Raw genomic sequence first — 18,216 nt, 5'->3', positions numbered from 1 at the left:
TTATTCGTACTCGCGTTCGCACCTCATTTCCAGGATGGCAAATCGAACTGAAACATATCTTACCGGGCTGCTTCCAGAAACTGGTTCCCTTGGAGTTGAGAGAAGGCTTGTAACGACAGACTTAGGAGTTCCAGTTTCGACACATCATCAACACTCCACCCATATAGATATGTATTGCCACAACTCAATCAAACTGTTCCCGATACGAAACTGAATGGGTTTGGGTGATGTTAGTCGGCCTAGTGGCAGCTTCACGACTCATGCCTGCGAAAACAAAGATCTGAAGCGACAATCTCAATTGCGCACTTTTGCAGGAAGGCGGAACAAGAAAGGGGAGGAGCTTTGTTGCCGAAACCCTTTGAAACAAACCGAGCTTCGAGCATGGGACAGAAAGATACGGGGTACACGTCAGAAAGTTCAAAGAAAAATAGCGCGCTGTTTGACACGCCTTCTCGGGCTATCAAAGTGGAACGGGCGTTTGGACACGAGGGACCTTGAACTCGAGAAATGCGTTAGTGGACATCGTACAGAGGATTTCCAGCAATTACTAGAAGAGTGTGCTATGTAGTGTCTTAGTGTCGGGCTTCATGAGTAAGGTTCCCCTTTTAGCACTTACAAAGACCTATAAACTAAACGAAATAACTAGAAGTGAGAGAGTGGATAGTTACAGTACCGTTGCAAACAAATTCCTTTTCGAATTTGCTCACGTCCCATATCGTCGCGTACGAAATTTTTATTAAATAACATGTGGACTCCTCTTTCGGCGATCGTTATCTATTCGTTCGTTCTACAGTTATCCGTTCCTTTATCAGTGCTGATTTACAAAAAGGATGAGTTTCAATTTCACTGCAAGGCATTCAAGGTTTCTATTGAATGCGCTGCCACCTTTGTTTTTTGTTTGAGTAAGTTCGAGATAGACTGGAAAGTTTTAGTCTGGTTAATATAGGGTCGCATTTATTGTTCGCGTGTGTGTTTTTTAGCACCTGTACGCCTCTCCTCTACAGATTTTTTTCTCCAATACACAAAAAGGAATAGGACCGCCACTTGGAAATGCCAAGAATACTGACAATTAATTAGTATCCACAGCAAAAGAAGATTCAGCTGAGATGGATCAGAGGAGGTTCAACTGAGATGTTTAAAGAGCAAGCTATAATGTTGTAAATTCTGTAGACTAGTTCCTTTGTTGTATGTGTGTGTCTGTGTGCTGATTAGTGAATGTTCTCCTCATTAAGGGGCTACAACATTAGTCCGTATGAACAAGTCCGAACACGTCCGAACAAGGGAACGTATGTGCCCTGTAAAAAAGAAGAGAGAAAAAGAGAGAGAGAGAGAAAAAAAAAAGGAGAGCGCCCGAGAGAAAAGATATCGAACGCGAAAAAAAAACGCCACTGTCGACCCTCACCTTCCTTTCGAAGCAGTGCAAAACACCGCAGAAACACTCCGGCTGCGCGTTGTGTGGATAACAATTTTAATAGGCCAAATTGATATCCGAGAACCGACTAAAAAACATGTGAACGTCAAACGTCATACCAGAGTTCAAATTCTGATAGTGAGCTGTCAAATGAGCAGTCCCGCCCCAGTTTCCTCCTTCACACGTTGAACATCGTCTCGATTGGGTACACTCTGCGTGGTGCAACGTCGGCCGCCCCCACACCCTCATCAAGGGCATTTTCTCGTAAAGGAACAACCCCACACACGTTCGCAGGCTTATCACCCTCCTGCAGGATCGGAAGACGGAAGCCGCCGCCAAAGGCGCAGCCCGCGAGACAAGCGGAGCATCTGAAACGGGGCACGCATGTTCGCAGATAGCGCCACAGAGTCAGCTGCCTGGACCTCGGCGACAAGCACTCTACGTGCGGGCCAATACAGAACTTGATAATGTCGGTACCTTGTACGACTGGCACATGAGGCCTCATCAACGTGCAGTAGAAGGGATGTGTAATCTCAGAACATGTATCTGTTCGATAGCCTGACCCCTCGGTAGTCTCGTCAAGTCACAATTTTCGTAACAGTTAGTTGTTTTTAAGGAAATTAAAGTTGAAAGCTACGGATAACAGTGTGTCGCAGTTGCCACCAACTTCGCATTGCCCGTCAAGTAAGGCGGCAAAACTATATTGCATGCGCGTAACACTAGGCCTAAATTAGAAGAAAAAGTCGGCCAAAAGAAGCAAATCATTCTCGGGAACCGCGAACATAGATCACTGTTGCGGGGATAATTTTCCACCAGACGTTGCCTCGAGCCCTTTTACCGCAATTTTGCTATCAAGCTAAAAATACTGCAAGCACTCTGTCACACTCATACCTTGTATTGCATACTAACTTGTCGCGCAAACGAGCAACAAACCGTTAAACAGCGCCGCCAACATAAAGCGCAGACTTTAACATCAGTGTCTATACGCCGACAACAAGCTGCAAAGAATGACAAAGAAGGAACACGACACATATGCCGCGACACTTTCATTTTCGAAAGCACGCGACAGATGGCAGTACCTGTGAAGTAGGGGCGCCTGCGTGCGCACGAGGAGAGCGCGCATGCGGTGCTCCAAGCAGCTTTGAGTTTCGCAGTATTTTGCTGAGATACCTGGACCCCTGCAATTCGGTTCGCTATCATATTTCGCGTATCGCGCATCATGACGTTTTGAAATATTATACCAACGCGTGATTTAGTGCACCTGCTCGCCGGTACTTGAAAACTTATAACAATCCAGAAAACGGCGCGTCCGAGCTCTCGTGCATAAATAATTATTCTGTAAGGAGTAAAACTGAATTTCCTATCTCACGTTGCCGGCAGTCGCTGCGGCGTATATAGCGGCAGAAGTCAGAGGACGACGCTGCCGCGCACCAGGCCACATGTGATTTTAAGCAAGGTTTCGCTTTGCGCTGGAGAACTTGCGTGTCACTGCTTCATTACTACAATCCTTGAATTTAGTCCAATTTAGCCCGCGGAAGCCGCACCAATGTGGTCTTACGTACATCTTATTTCTTTCGCTTTTTCTACTCTACTACTCTCTCGCGCGCGCGCGGGCGCGCTTTCTGGCAACGTTATAAAAAAGCTGCCATCTGTGACACGCTCATTTGGAAGGATAACGTTCTGATCTCGCATCTGCAACCTGGACGTCGCCCTTGTTAAAACTGATCTAGCGCTAGGGTGACTCCAATATTTATCCATAGTAGTTCCAGTTAGAGCCCTCAGTACCATTTTTTGCGGCTCAGCTCTGATTACGACTATGAGTGCACTCTTAAAAACGAACTTCACCGCATCGCACACTCCTCGCCAACCATCATCAATAATGATATCGTTATCTGCCCTGATTTGTTGAAAGCGGGAGGCGTACGCCTTTTTTATGACAATATGAACAGCATAAGTGTCACAAAACAAACGTCGTTTTCAACAAATCAGGGCAGATAACGATATCGTTCGAGATGATGGTTGGCTAGGAGCGTGCTATGCGGTGAAGTTCATTCCTAAGAGTGTAGCGAAGACTGAAAGGAAAAAAAAAAATATCCGCTACTCAGACACAAAGTAGAGCGACAACGACCGCCGGGACAAAGGGACCACTTCGCCTTTTTTACTTCAATCTCTTTGTGCTTCGGAAGTTCTGGTACAGAACTTCGTCAAACCGAAAAATATTCCCGAACCTATCTTGCGTTATGCATTTGTAATGCTGCTGGAGATGTCTAGCTTCTCAGGAAGACCTCCCTGCTTTACTGACGCCAGTGTTCCTTCGTTATGTTTCCACTATGTACAGCACACGAGGAGCATGCAACAAGACGTCCTAGTTAACTTCTCCAGTTGAGTGGGCCACTCGCGAAGACGTGCCTATTGCGTTCACCCTGCTCCTAATTACGTCCACTGTGGTCGCACGTGAGTGTTACGCCCGTCGCCGCTGGCACTCAAGGCCATGATCAACGGAGCGTACGCGCCTGCAGCTGCTGGTTCCCGTAAAGGATCTACCTGCTACAGTATACACACTATTCCACATGTTTTTGCAACACACAGTTTGAATGCATGCTGCGCAGCAGCATAATGACTCCGCAATAGAATGGTTAAATAGAAAGCGGAGAGGTAAATAACTTCGAAGGGTATATAAGGTATAGACGCCGCCCACGTGCAGTTTTCCATTATAGAGGTGAGAATGAAACAACTGAGGAAGGGTTACCAAAGGAGAATTCTCTCTGGTGGACAACTGCTGCGCGTTTCTAATGATACCAAGTTTGAACAACAGAAAGATTAACAAGAAAGCGAGTTCAACTTTATTCGCCAAAACGCTCGCATGTCTTGCAACCGCTCGGAACTACAGCAGAGCCCCCTACAAATCGAATCCACAGGGGAAAGAAAAGAAGTACAAAATAAATAATGCCACAGCAACAAACACGTCACAAACAGCACGTCACAACACAGCAAAGCTGGGAGAAGCTACCACATTTTTTGTGTTATTTTTATTATCACATATGTATCAATGCCATGTATTTTACTTTCAACACACAAACGGTCACTGGAGTGCACCATCGAAGCCTTCTATCAAAGTAAGTTTTGTCGGAGCGCATGCATATATATATATATATATATAAGCAGGAAAAATGAGAAGACGACAAAGAGCTTACAGGAAAACACAAAGGGGAGTTTGCTCCCCTTTGTGTTTTCCTGTAAGCTCTTTGTCGTCTTCTCATTTTTCCTGCTTATTTCATTCTCGTGGTCAACCGCCCTCCTAAGCTTCTAATCTATATATATATATATATATATATAGAACAAATAGGTTAATATATCAGACGGCTACGAAGTTGAATAAAAGTGAAATAATAAGACTTGGACTACAGATTACAGGAACGTTAAAAAAATTAATTTATTTAATGCGCAATTTAACACATAGATTAAAAAATCTATTTCTAAAAAATATTTTTAATCTGTGTGTTAAATTGCGCATTAAATAAATTAGTTTTTGTTAACGTTCCTGTAATCTGTAGTCCAAGTCTTATTATTTCACTTATATATATATATATATATATATATATATACTAACGTAATTTCGGCAAATAAAACATTTTCGACCAAAATCGACGAGATACCGACATATCACTCAGTCAGAAAAGAAATCCGGATGGCATATACTTAATGTCAAGCGTTGACCAGAATGTTAAGGTAGAACGATTCACGCTACAAGTGCCACCACTGAGAATGGCACAGAGCACGTTTTGGTGCGAAACAATAATTACACGCGGGCGAGGCAATACAAGCGATCGCAGAGTATTGCCGCTGGCTGTCTCCCACGGCCAGAATATACAGGCAGCAATGACAAATATCCCTCTCGAAACAATCGGAGGAGGAAGAAGGAGGAGTTGCCTGACAAAAAGAATCGCCACATTTGTCCCGCTGCTGCCACCGAGTCTCCTCTCCCGGGAATGACCATCAATTACATTGATTATGATTCTTCGCAAAAGACCCACTACGCTTCGATACGGGATTTGCTGCGCCAAATGGCAGAAAGAAAAACCGTGGAGATTTGCTGTTCTCAAACGAAGATATATTGCGCGTTATGTTATCCCTCCTTCCACTTTCTCTTTCTTGTCTAGGGTGGGTTTACGTAAGAGCTCGACTTGGTGATCTGTTATGAAGAAGGACCTCGGTACCATTACAGAAGTATCAGTGTGATGTCTCATTCTAGTAGTTCCAGGCCGACGGCGAGTAATTTAATAAATAAGCCATAACACACATGACCAGAAGCAAAGGGATGTAATAACTCCACACTTTCCTCTTTCCCCCTCTAAGAAGCAAAAGGATGATGACAACTTTGGAGGCGTCGTGATTATCGTGAGAAGTTATCGCAGTCAGATATGTTATTACCATTACACGAAAGACACGAAAGGCAAAAATGAAAGAATTGAAAACTGAGGCGAAACAAGCTTCAAATATATACAATTTGTCCCTTGTCAGGCAACTAGTTCGCTTTTGCTTCTAGCTGCTTTTGTTGCAGCGCAACAAATAAATAATTAAATAAATACCAATATAACAAATGCAATTTGCCAGTGGGCAATGACAAGGGGGTTCGATAATCAATAACGATCACCAGTTTTACCGAACATAACAGAGTGCTCCCGCAGACGAATGCGAATACCAGTAAACTCAACTCTTCCTGTTGAAGTTTTATCAAATGGATAACGAGATGGGGCATTGACAGTTTCCAAATTGCTTCGGAAATATGACATTCCACGACGGAACTGCAGGTTTCTCCGACGACCCGAATACGGAACTACGACCAACGCGCCAAGAGTGGCAGAAACCGCAACTACGGCGCCTGCAATAAAGTTGCAAGGCAACGCTTCCAGAGGGAGCCACACATTCCCGATGAGAAGCAGCCCATTCTGGTCAACCTGGCGCCATCTCTTGGAAGTCTACCGCAAGCGGGAAGAGAGAAAACGCAGAGAGGGAGTTACGAGAAGGGCTGGTGTCTTTCTTCCCAACAGCCTGTGCCAGAACAAAATATCTGGTATACCGTCCCTTGAACTACGTACCGAGCAGCTGTGTTGTGTTTATCTTGGAGGCAGTGCATGCTTTGACTGCGCTGCGGTCCGCCCGCACACTGGAAAATGGCGAAGAGACGAGGGGAACAGCTCTCATTCACGAGTGCCGCCGCCAAATGAGCCACATGAATGGAACGCCCGTCGGAGTAAACTTTCGCCTTGGAAAAACAAGGCACGGTTCCAGGGAGCCTATAAACTCGTTCTTCTAAAAATATCGTTCACTATTATTTGCCCACAACGACTTGACTGCGTTCTTAAACGGTTTCCAGGCCAGTCTTTGGGCAGATCGAATGTCGCAGCGGAATGGATTTGCGGGCAGCAGACACCCCGTAAAACGTTGCTGGTGGAATGCAGTGCCAGTGACTCTCTCACTGAAGAGATGTTGAGTACCGACACATGTCACAACGGTAATTCGGATAGTGCGGAAGGGCAACAGCCAATATTTACTCGTCTGACACCTTCCCAAGCAGCACAACATCTTGACTCAATATACCCTCTTGTTAAAAGCGACAAAATACCCCAGTACATGGGAACACAAACCAACCAACAACAACAACAACAAAGAAGAAACGATCACGAAGAGTACTGAGCTCTTTTCAGTGCTCCTCGTGATCGTCTCTTCTTTGTGTTCCCATGCACTGGGGTATTTTGTCGCCTTTGACATGAACTACCAAACAGCCCTGGTTTTATCCCTTTTATACCCACTTGTACTGCTTGCGACACAGTTGTCTGGAATCGCTCGCCAGTAGCTCTGGGGTACTAGTTATTGGCTTGGTTGCCCTCGAAAATGTTGTTCCAATATTGTATGTATTTAAAGAAAGACCATGTGCTGCACGTGTTTATTGCTCGAAATAAATGATCTCGCAACACCTGGAGATTTGAGATGAGGACACAGGGTGCTGATTTCAGACAAGCGTATCGCAAGCACTGCATAGGTTCAACGTTATGCACTCTAATGGTTGCATAAAAGTAGCATGTTCAGTCTTGCATTCAAGTCGACACTAAAATATGGTACTATACATTTAAAAAGCAGAACATCTACAAAAATGCGCGACTTAGGGTTCGTGCAGGTCTCTCTCTTTGTGTGTGTGTGTGTCTGTGTGTGTGTTGTTGCGATTAGCCCAGTGTCCTGTGACAGCACAAAGGAATGCGTTGAACCCATAGCCAACCCATCCTCTCGAGCCCTCCCTCTCCTTTGCTTGTTTTTGTTTGTTTGATTTTGTTCTGTTTTTATTTTTCACACAGACACGACTTAGCCTTTGCCTATGCGTGTACGGCACTTCTCGATGTTCTGCGATATGCATATGTGCGTGCACTTTCCCGTACAGCTTCACTCCGAGTTCTGCGAAACATTAGTCTGTTCTCTGTTGAAAGCGGGGGTCACATAATACTGCTCTGTGCATATTGATGCAATGTCGAAGTCTGAGATTCCCACTCTTGTGCACGACCGTATTTTCCAGCAAAACATCTCGGTAACCGTTTAACAGACCGCCAGAGAACTGCACCAGAGCTCCGCCCCTGGGCAGAGCTTTGCGACAACCATTAGAACGGGAATAATTAACCACCTGTGTCACCACCATCGAAAGAGATTGGGAGCTCTTGCACGCCCTAGTGGGTCCGGAAGTGAGGTGCTTATATATGGTCAGGAGTTATTATGGAGAACGCCAACGCCGCGCAGGCAGAAACGGAAACGCAGTTTCACTTGGTTGCACCGCGCCATCTTCTGGGCCACCGTTCTAAAAGTCGTTCCTAACGGCTGCCATTCTCCCTTTTCAAGCCTTTCGACAGTTCTCGTATGGCTCTTTTAAAACGATTTCTCTAATGGCCGACGTTCATTATTTAAATGAAGAACGCGAGAGGCAGAATTTATGGGCATCGATCGTTTCTCAGTTATTTATTTATTTGATTTTTTTTTTAAATAAAGGGATCAGCTGGGCAACGAGTTTTGCGTACAAGACCGTCAGCTGTTGGACGTGAAAATTTCAGGAACGTTACACCGCAGATAGGAATTTAGTGAAACTGGAGATACGGCTACGCGAAAGGCGCGTCAGCAGACCGTCAGGGATTCCCAGCATTGCAACGAAACGTGTCGTCTGCTAGCCGCTACTGTGAGACAGATACGTGACGTTCGTTGGCGCTAGAACGCAAACGCGTTCCACCTTCAGTATGCTCCCTTCCTTCTCGCTGAACGCGTCAAATAAAGTTAAGGAATATGAAAATTCCGAGAGCGAGAGTAAAGCCGAAGGAAACTTCGCAGTTCTTTCGTTTTGTTTGCAGTCATCTACAAATATACTGCAGAGTGGAATAACGTGGGAAATTCGAACTGAGAAGATAGAAAGGAAAAAAAATCCAGCGAACCAGTGAGAATTTGTTAAGGGGAAATTTGGCATGAGGACGAGAGCCGCTCATATTTCGAACAGTGACTGGTCTTACGCTGGAAAATTTCGACTTTTTTTTTTTTTTCATGCGCGCATGCTGTAGTCCGATAATAATACCCAGGAACCCTTGTAGCACGTCATCTTTAACCCTTTCAATACCATGCCAATAATGAGCATTGTGCCCATTAGAGGACTGTCTGCGTTGGAAATATCGGCGGCTGGCGTCCTAATTAGGCTCTTCACTCAACGGAGTGAGAAGTTGTATATCAGTTGAAATTTGAGTCAGGTGAAACGGTGGTACGCGAGGTAGGAAGAAATCAGGGGGGAAATCGTAATCATTTAGTAGAACTTCATCAAATATGATTCTAGTGTGCCCACGTCGCGATATCCTGCCATGCTTTACTCCACATAGTATCTAGCTTTCCTGTTCGTGACGTGATTACTCCATTTCCTGTCGGGAAGGTAAGAAGAAAATAGAAACATGCGTGGGGCTGGGATTTAAACACAAAGCGTCCAAGTTTCCGGACTTGAGAACCCCTCCGCCCACAGGCTCGTTCTGTTTGGCTGCCTACGGAAACAATCAATGTGGCCAGAGCGCTGCGACCGGCGGAAATCATCCCATCCGGTCAGGCAACAATATACTCAAGCGAATGCTCGAGCACATCTCTCAAATTTACGGATAGGATACATACAGGGAAGTATTCGTACTCGAAGAAATTAAATAACGTACTGACGAGGTAATCAAGTTATTTAACGAATGTGTTATAGAATTTTAAACAGGAATCACGTGTACCTCTCCCAGTTTCACGTTATGGCATGTCGTGCGGTACATTCCTCAGCCTTCGTGTCCCCGTACGATGGGGCGATGCTGATATAAGCCATTTAAATATAAAACGATCGAAAAACAAATGTCTTACAAATCAAACTTACAAAAAAAAACTTTAAAAATAAGTTTTGCATATATCCACGGCGTCAAAGCAAACTCGCAAAAATAAATCTCAAAATCTACCCTCTCTGCGACTGCGGGAGCCATCTACATCCGCTTCGGAAAATAGTACACTCTTCACTCCTTGAATGAACTTCAACTCCAACTTGACTTCGTCCTCAGGAAGCACTTCAGCTTGATAACAATAGCCTCGTTCACAGCTCACCGCGCGAATGTGTGCGTTACACCTGTATTCATACGCGTCGTCCTCTGCACTTTCAAACTGGATATTTCGATTTCCTCGGCCATTACTGACAAATACCGATATGAATGAAAAAACATTCATATCGTGAGTTTCGTTGAACAGAAGATATAGTTTCACCCATAAACTAACGTACGACAGAAGACAACCCGAGGCCTAACTGTGCGTATTTTACGGGCGCGTATTCTTAATTACATAGTTTATTTTAAGCGTTTATTTCAGTATGCACCCCGTACGATGACAGCCTGAAGTGTATGTTGTTCGGTTGCTTGGTCGATATCGGTCGGTTACCCCACAATGCGCCAAGCTGCAGCTTCTTCTTTGAATGTGTTCAACCCGCTCGTCAAGTTACACGGTCTCTATTATGTTTTTTTCGTCAACATCAACGGTTTTATGAGAGATAAATCACCATCGTTGCCTCCAGAAATTGCCGCTTTCAAGCCATTGGGCTCATGCATTATCGCCACTTGATGTCGATGACCCTTTCGTTAGCAAGAGTTACGCTTGCTTTTGTTCATGATCTTTATTCATTGGATATGAAGGGGGATATGCGTTTATTATTTTGAAAAGTAGGAAAAATGGGATATGGGGCTTTCGTGTCAGTGTGTCCGTAACAGTGTTTACTTAGTTTTGAATGCGTCAGATATTAATATGATTCCTGCGAAGTTTACTTCAAATAATACGTTCATCGCAACCGCCATATAAAATTTCACATCACTGATTGATTGATTTGTAAAAGTAAAAAATGGAGATGTTAGTCTCGAGTCACTCGGGATTGGGTACTCCAGGACGCGTTATTCAGAAAAGAAAGGGAAACTATTTACATAAATCTATGCACTTTGAAACGGAATCCAAACGGAATGGGTGAAAACATTACCACAAAAGCAACAGTTTAGGCGAGTCCACGTGCGAAATCTCAATGCACAAAAAACAAAGAGCGAAAGAGGAAAATTTCATATGATTTTTTTTCGATCAAATCGATCATTCGATCATCGATCATCAAATCATCAATCGATCATTTCACTTCGATCAAATCGAAGCCTCAATGTATTACACGTGCATAATGTCACCCTTCAAATGCAGAACATCTGACATTTAATGCTTCATAAGACGTCGTATGAAGAAAGTGTATTTGTGCACTTTTCAAAACCTCGAAGGATGGGGCATTATTTTCGAGCCACCTGTCATCTCGCAAAATGCAACTGTGTTTCGCGCTTGGTTGCGATTACCCGAACCGAAGAACAGGTAAACTTCATCTTTTGTTATGGGGAATATGTGATACACAAAATGATTAGATCCACAGCTGCCAACAATACAGACACAACGAATATTTCCTGGATTGGTGCAAAGACAGAAGTGTGAATTAGATGAGCGGGTGGATAAACTATGAAATAATGATGTAATCATGTGTATGCTGTAATGTTCATACTGACAAGTCGTTATATAGAGCAGAGAAAGATAGAGCGACAGGATGTTCGTTCGAGGGATCTTGAATACCAATACATTTCCGTTACTCCACACATGATAAAGTCATTATCAGTTTATTTTGCGCTTTACCTGTCCGCTTCCACGTCGTGTACTTGTAAGTGCAACGCTTTGTTCAAGTAGCTAGGGTTGCATATCGCGTCTGATCATGCTGCCCTTTGACTGCATGCTCCTCGTATATTATTTATTGTATATTGGACGTGGTACATCGTTTATTAATTCTTCTGTTACTTTTGTAACTTTTATCTTTAGGGGCGCCAATTTTGAAGGCAACGTCCTTGGTGGTCATGCGGGAGAGCTCATGGGTCGAACTTGCATTCATAGAGCCCGCATAAAACTAACATTAGTTTTGCATACCGTGTACACACAGGGTTGTACCTCGAAATAAAGTTATCGAAATCCTCGTCGCAAAATAAGCTACTGTAAATATGCTATATCTGACTATAAAATGCACGCAGTCGATCGCGCGCGGGAAACTGCCAACAGCGAACTTAGACTAGCCTGGATATAACAATGTAAACACCGAACTTTGGACTAACCTAAAGTAACCAAACGTGCTGTTCCGTCGTGTCCGCTCTGCTAAGCCTAACAGCCGCTAAAATTTGGCTTTCGTTCGCTAAAACGACTTGGACAGACATCGAAACCCCTAGAATTTCAGTGGTTAAATAGTGATGTCGTGTTTTTATCAATCGAGCATTCTCCTTGATTTTCCTTGTTTCGAGAACGTGCATTTCGAGGTCGGGAATTCGCAACCGGGAATATCGAGGTCCTCCCAACCCGGGTGAGCACGACAGAAAGGTCACACAAATCAAGTCACGCACTGCAGCCAGTTGCGAAAACAGAGAATTGAATAAAATGCTTTCGTCATATCGTGTCATTTCTGGGTTCTCAGTTTCAGCAGCAAGCATATTCATTCTTCCGCTGCTTGAATAATGCTCACCAGCCGTGATGGACGCCGAACATAGATCGCCGGATTGGAACGATTAGCCGAGCGCTCCTTCACCCAACGGTCAAGGGCGTCAACCGGTCGCTGCGTGCTCGCAACGGCCTTATCGCGTCGCTCAACAGCATGCAGATACAGCGAATAGCGTTGGGAGTAACGTGACCTTTGCTTACAAGGTAAGCGAGTTTAGAGAAAGGCAGATGATGTAGGTATTCCGCATATCATTATTCGCTTCTAGTCGTTCCCTTCGAGCATTGTTTGTTGAGCGAACTTCATTTGAGGATACGGCGAACATGTTTATCAGAGATTGAAAAGCAGGTTCATACATAAGTCTGACCTGCCCATTACTGACTGAGCAACCAAGAGTAACATGAGTATTCTATCGAAAAGTAAAGGTAGACCCAAAGTCGCATGCGAGGAACTTAACTACTATCTCCATATTTTTCTTTCCTAACTCCAACTTCAACTTGGCCGGTGGCCTCCCGCCACTGTGGATGGGCCTGTGCGATGCAAGGTAATGGGTAAGGGGCTTAGACAAGTGCGGTTGGACACTCCAAATGGCTATTGTTGCCAGATAATCTACGACTGTGCATTTTCTCGAAAGACCATCCCCATTCGCTTCCGGTCAACAGATCCAACGAGTCAAGAGATCCATCGAGTCAGGAGATCCAACCAGTGACGTGACAAGCGAGTCAAAAGATCCAAAGCGTCAATAGTTCCAACCCGGTAAAGAGATCCATCGAGTCAGGAGATTCAACCGGTCACGTGACAGGCGAGTCAAGAGATCCAACCAGTCAAAGCGTCATACTGGTCGGGATCCCGACAGAAAAAATCTATCCCTTATTATGTTCATTGCAGAACGATTGCGCTGTACCTAGTATTAAGTTAGAAAGTAATATGCCCGGTAACAGTGAAGACTTTTCGGTGTTTTCTCTCTTCTTACCACACACGCACACACGCACGAAAACGTAAGCGAGAAAATCTTGGGATTGTGCTGTAGGTTACGGCGGCGAATCCCCCTGGAAGGGGGGGGGGGGGATATGTTTAATGCTGATAAAAAAAGGGGTAAAAGGGAAAGGTTAGCCATGATGTAGGCTTGCTATTCCCAAATGAAAACACACAAACAGAAGGAAGATAAAAGCGGGGCTGCAGGGCTTAAAGTTGTCTTTGCACTTTTATGTTCATTGCCCTTAGGCTGTTTTTTTTTTTTTTGAAGAATATTGAGCGCAACTCAACTTACAAAGAACTGTAGGCTGCAGGGCTTAAAACTTATCCTTGTCACGTTCGTTTCATTGGCCCCACCCTTATCACGTTATTCTATTCTTTTACTGATAGACGTGCGGGCAAATACAGTCTGACTGTGCTTTTAAGTCAACATTGACCTGTCACGTTCATTGACATGAACCCCAAAATGCAGGGTATACTGCTGGACTCACATCTTCGATTGATCTTACAATTCACTCACAATGATCTCACCTGTTTTTAACACAAATTACATAAGAAAACTGTCGGCTTTTCTTTGACTGCGCTATGTGTTACAAAGTAAGTAACTAAGTCAATAAAAATGAGATGTTGATTTGCCACCTGCATTTGTATCCTATTTATACCGCACCGAGCGATGTTAGAGTTAACGACGTAACACAAAGGGGTCAAAAGATCCAAGCCCTGCGAACCAGATTCAACCCGAGTCAAGAGATTCAACCGGTTCAAGGGATCCAACGGGTCAAGAGATCCTCCGAGTCAAGAGATCCACCGGTGGATCTCTTGACGTGGACCCAATTCTGCTTCAACATGTCAGTCTTTTCTCTTCTCCCCCACAATTTCCATGTGTGGTTTCCCAATTCAGCTACGTTTGGTTAATTAACAATTTTACTATAGAGTCTATTTACTGACGCCACCCCGCCAGAGGGCACTAGCTTCGAAAAGGCGAAATCGCCGCCATGTTGTAGGCCCCTCGACGTTTGGTTCCGGTTTTCGTTCACTGTCATGTGCTATTTAGAGCACTATTAACGTTGAAAACGTGGAAATTACTTGGATTGTGGTACAAATTACAGAGGAAGAATTACAGCAGTCACACTACAGTGACTTTGAAACACCAAATGTACACTGAATGTGATGTGGGACAGACAACCTACGGACCTACGTTATGACGGCAAATCTGCCAGCGACAGTGGCGCTCTCCTGCAGAAGACGTCATGTGCATAAACCCTATTAGCTGGTCTATATGACTCAACTGGAGAGAGCATTCAAGAACAACATACAAAAAAAGCACGCTCAGAACCAATGCGTAACCACGAACCCTATGTAGCGTTATTACGCAAAGTAGCGCGCAACTGCTCCGTGTATCAATTCCGTTACGAGTCTAACACCTCCGAACATGGCAGCACCTGCAGTCAATCATCAGTGCATGCGACGAGGGATTAGAAGGCCAACGCGCCAATGATCCCTCCCGTGAACGTGCTGTCCTTGTTAGTAACAGCAGCCAGCCCTTTTGAAATCAAGGCTGTTCAATGGCCTTCGTTCGCCGTGTTTCTGCATGATTTATGACAGCGTCGTCTTCTTGAAGTGCTTGTCTTCAGCGCGATAATCCTTGGTCGTGGCGATCGCTTCTTCGTGGCGTTTTTACACCTCTATTTCGTCGACCGACAGACAATGTAACTCAGCATATGCTCAGACATCTGCCTAGGTCTCCAGTAAGCACAGCGCTCTGCAAGTTCAAAAGGACACAGGCCTGTGCGGAAGCAATCCGGTCGCACCCAACAACAATAACAACAACTATTTTGACGATGAAGTGGGGAGGTTTTCCACTCCACAGGAGTGGTCGCACCCATCCTCGCCTATATGCACTCGGACTTTTTGTATATGGTGCTGCAGGCACCTCACACTTTCATAAATATTGCTGCGAATTCCGAGCGGGCTGACGTAAAAGTGACATCGAGAGTAGATGATTTACATCTTGAAATCTGGAGACCGATGTTCCCCTGCGGTTCCTCTGTGCACAAGAGCATAAATTTTTGCGACACTTACCGAGTGAGCTCTCTTCCGAAAGGTCCGATAAAGAAGGCACTTTTTGCATGGACCCTAGAGATCGTGGACCCGATGGAACACAGGAGTCGTCGGGAATCTCCCGCTTGATGTTCTCTGGAGCGATTAGCGTCCCACCGCCATCGCTCCCCATCAGGTTTCCCCTTGTTGGAAGGTCCAGCTGGAATTTGATTTGCTGCGCAAAAGGCAAGAAAGAACACTTCAGAATACATCGCGCATAATGAATCTGCAAGAAGTCGACATACTGTTCAAGGCAAACGTGAAGCGGCTCTAGAGTTACACATTCCCTGTTCATGACGTGAATGGGGTGTACCTCGAAATAAAGTGTTCGATATCCCTGTTGCAAAATAAACTACTACAAATAAATGTTATCTGACTATAAAATACGTAGTCGCGCGTAGGAAAAAAGCCAACGGCGAACAGAGACTAACCTGGACATGAAAATGCAAACACCGAACTTGGACTAACCTAATAATAAACTAACCAACGTACTGCGTTCCGTCGTGTGCGCCGTACTAAAGCCTGCTAACATGTGGCTTTCGTTCGCTAATACGATTTGGACAGACATCGAAAAGACGTGAGTTTGTGTGGTTAAATTGTTATTTGTTCTTAAAACACGGCATGTCATGTAACGAAGCAATCGAGCATCCTTCTTGATTCTCCTTAAATCTCGAGATCGGGGATTTCGCGACGGAGATTTCGCGACTGGGAATATCGAGGTCCTCCCACGTGAACAGTTGGCGTACACCACCAATCGAACTTTCATTCAGATTTCTGAGAATTCTTATTCAGATGGGTATAGGAAATGTAGGAGTCAACGACAGCACGCCGATGTTTAATCCCGCGGTCGTTCTCGCATCACGCTATCTACGTATTTTCCCACGGCAGACCCAACAGGGCGCCGCCGTCATCACGTTCCAGTCTCAATCTCTTCGAACTCTCACGGTCTCACGGCCATACAGGCGTCTCTTCAAGACACTATCTATCGTTTTTCATAAGTACTAAGTAACATTTCTTTCCGCGAGACGTTTTGCATATGCATCGGAGGGCTATACAAATGCTGATGAAGGTAAAACAATTATCTGTATTAATAGCGACAACGCCCGACGAGTTGAAGACAATGCATCGATATTATCTTCTGCCAGAAATATGTTGTGTCGGGACAAGGAGAACAAACTACTTTATTCGGCTTGAATCATGCCCATGGGGTTTCCATTTCCTTCTTATCTATCTATCTATCTATCTATCTATCTATCTATCTATCTGTCTGTCTGTCTGTCTGTCTGTCTGTCTGTCTGTCTGTCTGTCTGTCTATCTGTCTATCTATCTATCTATCTATCTATCTATCTATCTATATCTATCTATCTATCTATCTATCTATCTATCATGCCAGTGATGTACTTTATCTCACTTGGATGGCACTGATGATATGGCATAACACTCTTTCTTTTCAGGGCTCAAGTTTCCAGGGCAAAAATAAGTGAAAACGCAGGTGCGAAAGTCGGGTTAGATGGGGATTTTCCTTCCTCACACTAGAGCCAGATAAACAAGAATAGCGCGGGCTTCTTCCGAAACCCCACGGATTTCAATAAAGCGTATCTTTCTCTCTCCTCCGAGGAGTGGGAGAGGAGCGGCCGTCGCCTGACCTTTCACCTCAAACCGTGGGAACAACACCTGCAGAGCACAGCGTCTGCCACGTCCCACTTCGAATGCAGTTGCCTCCGGGGCTTCACTGCGACCACTTATTATATGCCGTGTGGCACCGAGCGGCTACCGACTCTTTCTGCTATACCAAGGTGGTTAATTGTGAGATGATTGCAAGGTTCGGCAACGTCAACCAAGTGTGACTGCGGTATTCACGGCTAACTTGCAAAAGTGACTGGTATGGATCAGCACGCGTGTTTCATTTGTTTGTTTGGGTTTCTTCTGGTCTTAGATAGACTGTGAAGCTTCTTCTGTTGGTTAATACAGTATGAGAGCACCCGAGTGATAATTATACAAGACGTCCTGCGGGGCCAGCAACACATTGTTACATCACAAGCAACTCCTCTCTTGAGTAGCTTTCCGCAAAGCAAATACCGACGTTGTTGTAAGTGCAGAATACTGCACATTCTACACACGTTCCACTTTCCATCAGGGTGTAAATCCCCGCTGCAAAATAAACTACTGGAGATAAATGTTATTTGACTATAAAATGCAGTCACGCGCGGGAAACTGCCAACAGCGAACTTAGACTAACCTGGACATAACAAAATGCAAACACCGAACTTGGATTAACCTAATAATAAGCTAACCAATGTGGTGTTCCGTCGTGTCTGCCCAGCTAAGCCTAACGGCTGCTAAAATTTGGCTTTCGTTCGTGAAAACGAAAACCTGTAAACATCGAAAACCCGTTAATTTGGGTGGTTAAATAGAGATACAGTGTTTTTGAACACGGCATACCATCTTACTAAGCAATCGAGCATTGTTCTCGATTTTCTTCGTTTCGAGAACAGGAATTTCCAGATCGGGGATTTCGCAACCGGGAATATCGATGTCCACCCTTTCCACCGTGTTCCCTATGTGTTCCAAGAAAGAAACGCCGCGCTAGGCACTGAATTGTTTATCGGAGTTAATTGCGTGGAAGCATAACTGAACTGGACCTGTTCAATTTTTGTTG

General features: G+C 44.7%; 1 protein-coding gene across 4 annotated transcripts in view; it reads right to left on the bottom strand.

Moving 5' to 3' along the window:
- The window catches only part of LOC135385939 (ETS-like protein pointed), a 100,810-nt gene that overhangs the window by 54,449 nt on the left and 28,145 nt on the right, over positions 1-18,216 (bottom strand). For all 4 annotated transcript variants that reach the window (XM_064615575.1, XM_064615573.1, XM_064615574.1 and 1 more), the window contains exon 3: positions 15,540-15,732. In XM_064615575.1, coding sequence (XP_064471645.1) covers positions 15,540-15,732 — 193 coding nt within the window. The remainder of the gene's footprint in view (positions 1-15,539; positions 15,733-18,216) is intronic.

This window comes from Ornithodoros turicata, chromosome 2 (assembly GCF_037126465.1).
Source record: "Ornithodoros turicata isolate Travis chromosome 2, ASM3712646v1, whole genome shotgun sequence".
Classification (NCBI taxonomy): Eukaryota; Metazoa; Arthropoda; class Arachnida; order Ixodida; family Argasidae; genus Ornithodoros; species Ornithodoros turicata.
The sequence above is the reverse complement of the archived record's forward strand: the minus strand, read 5'-3'. Positions and strand labels throughout refer to the sequence as shown.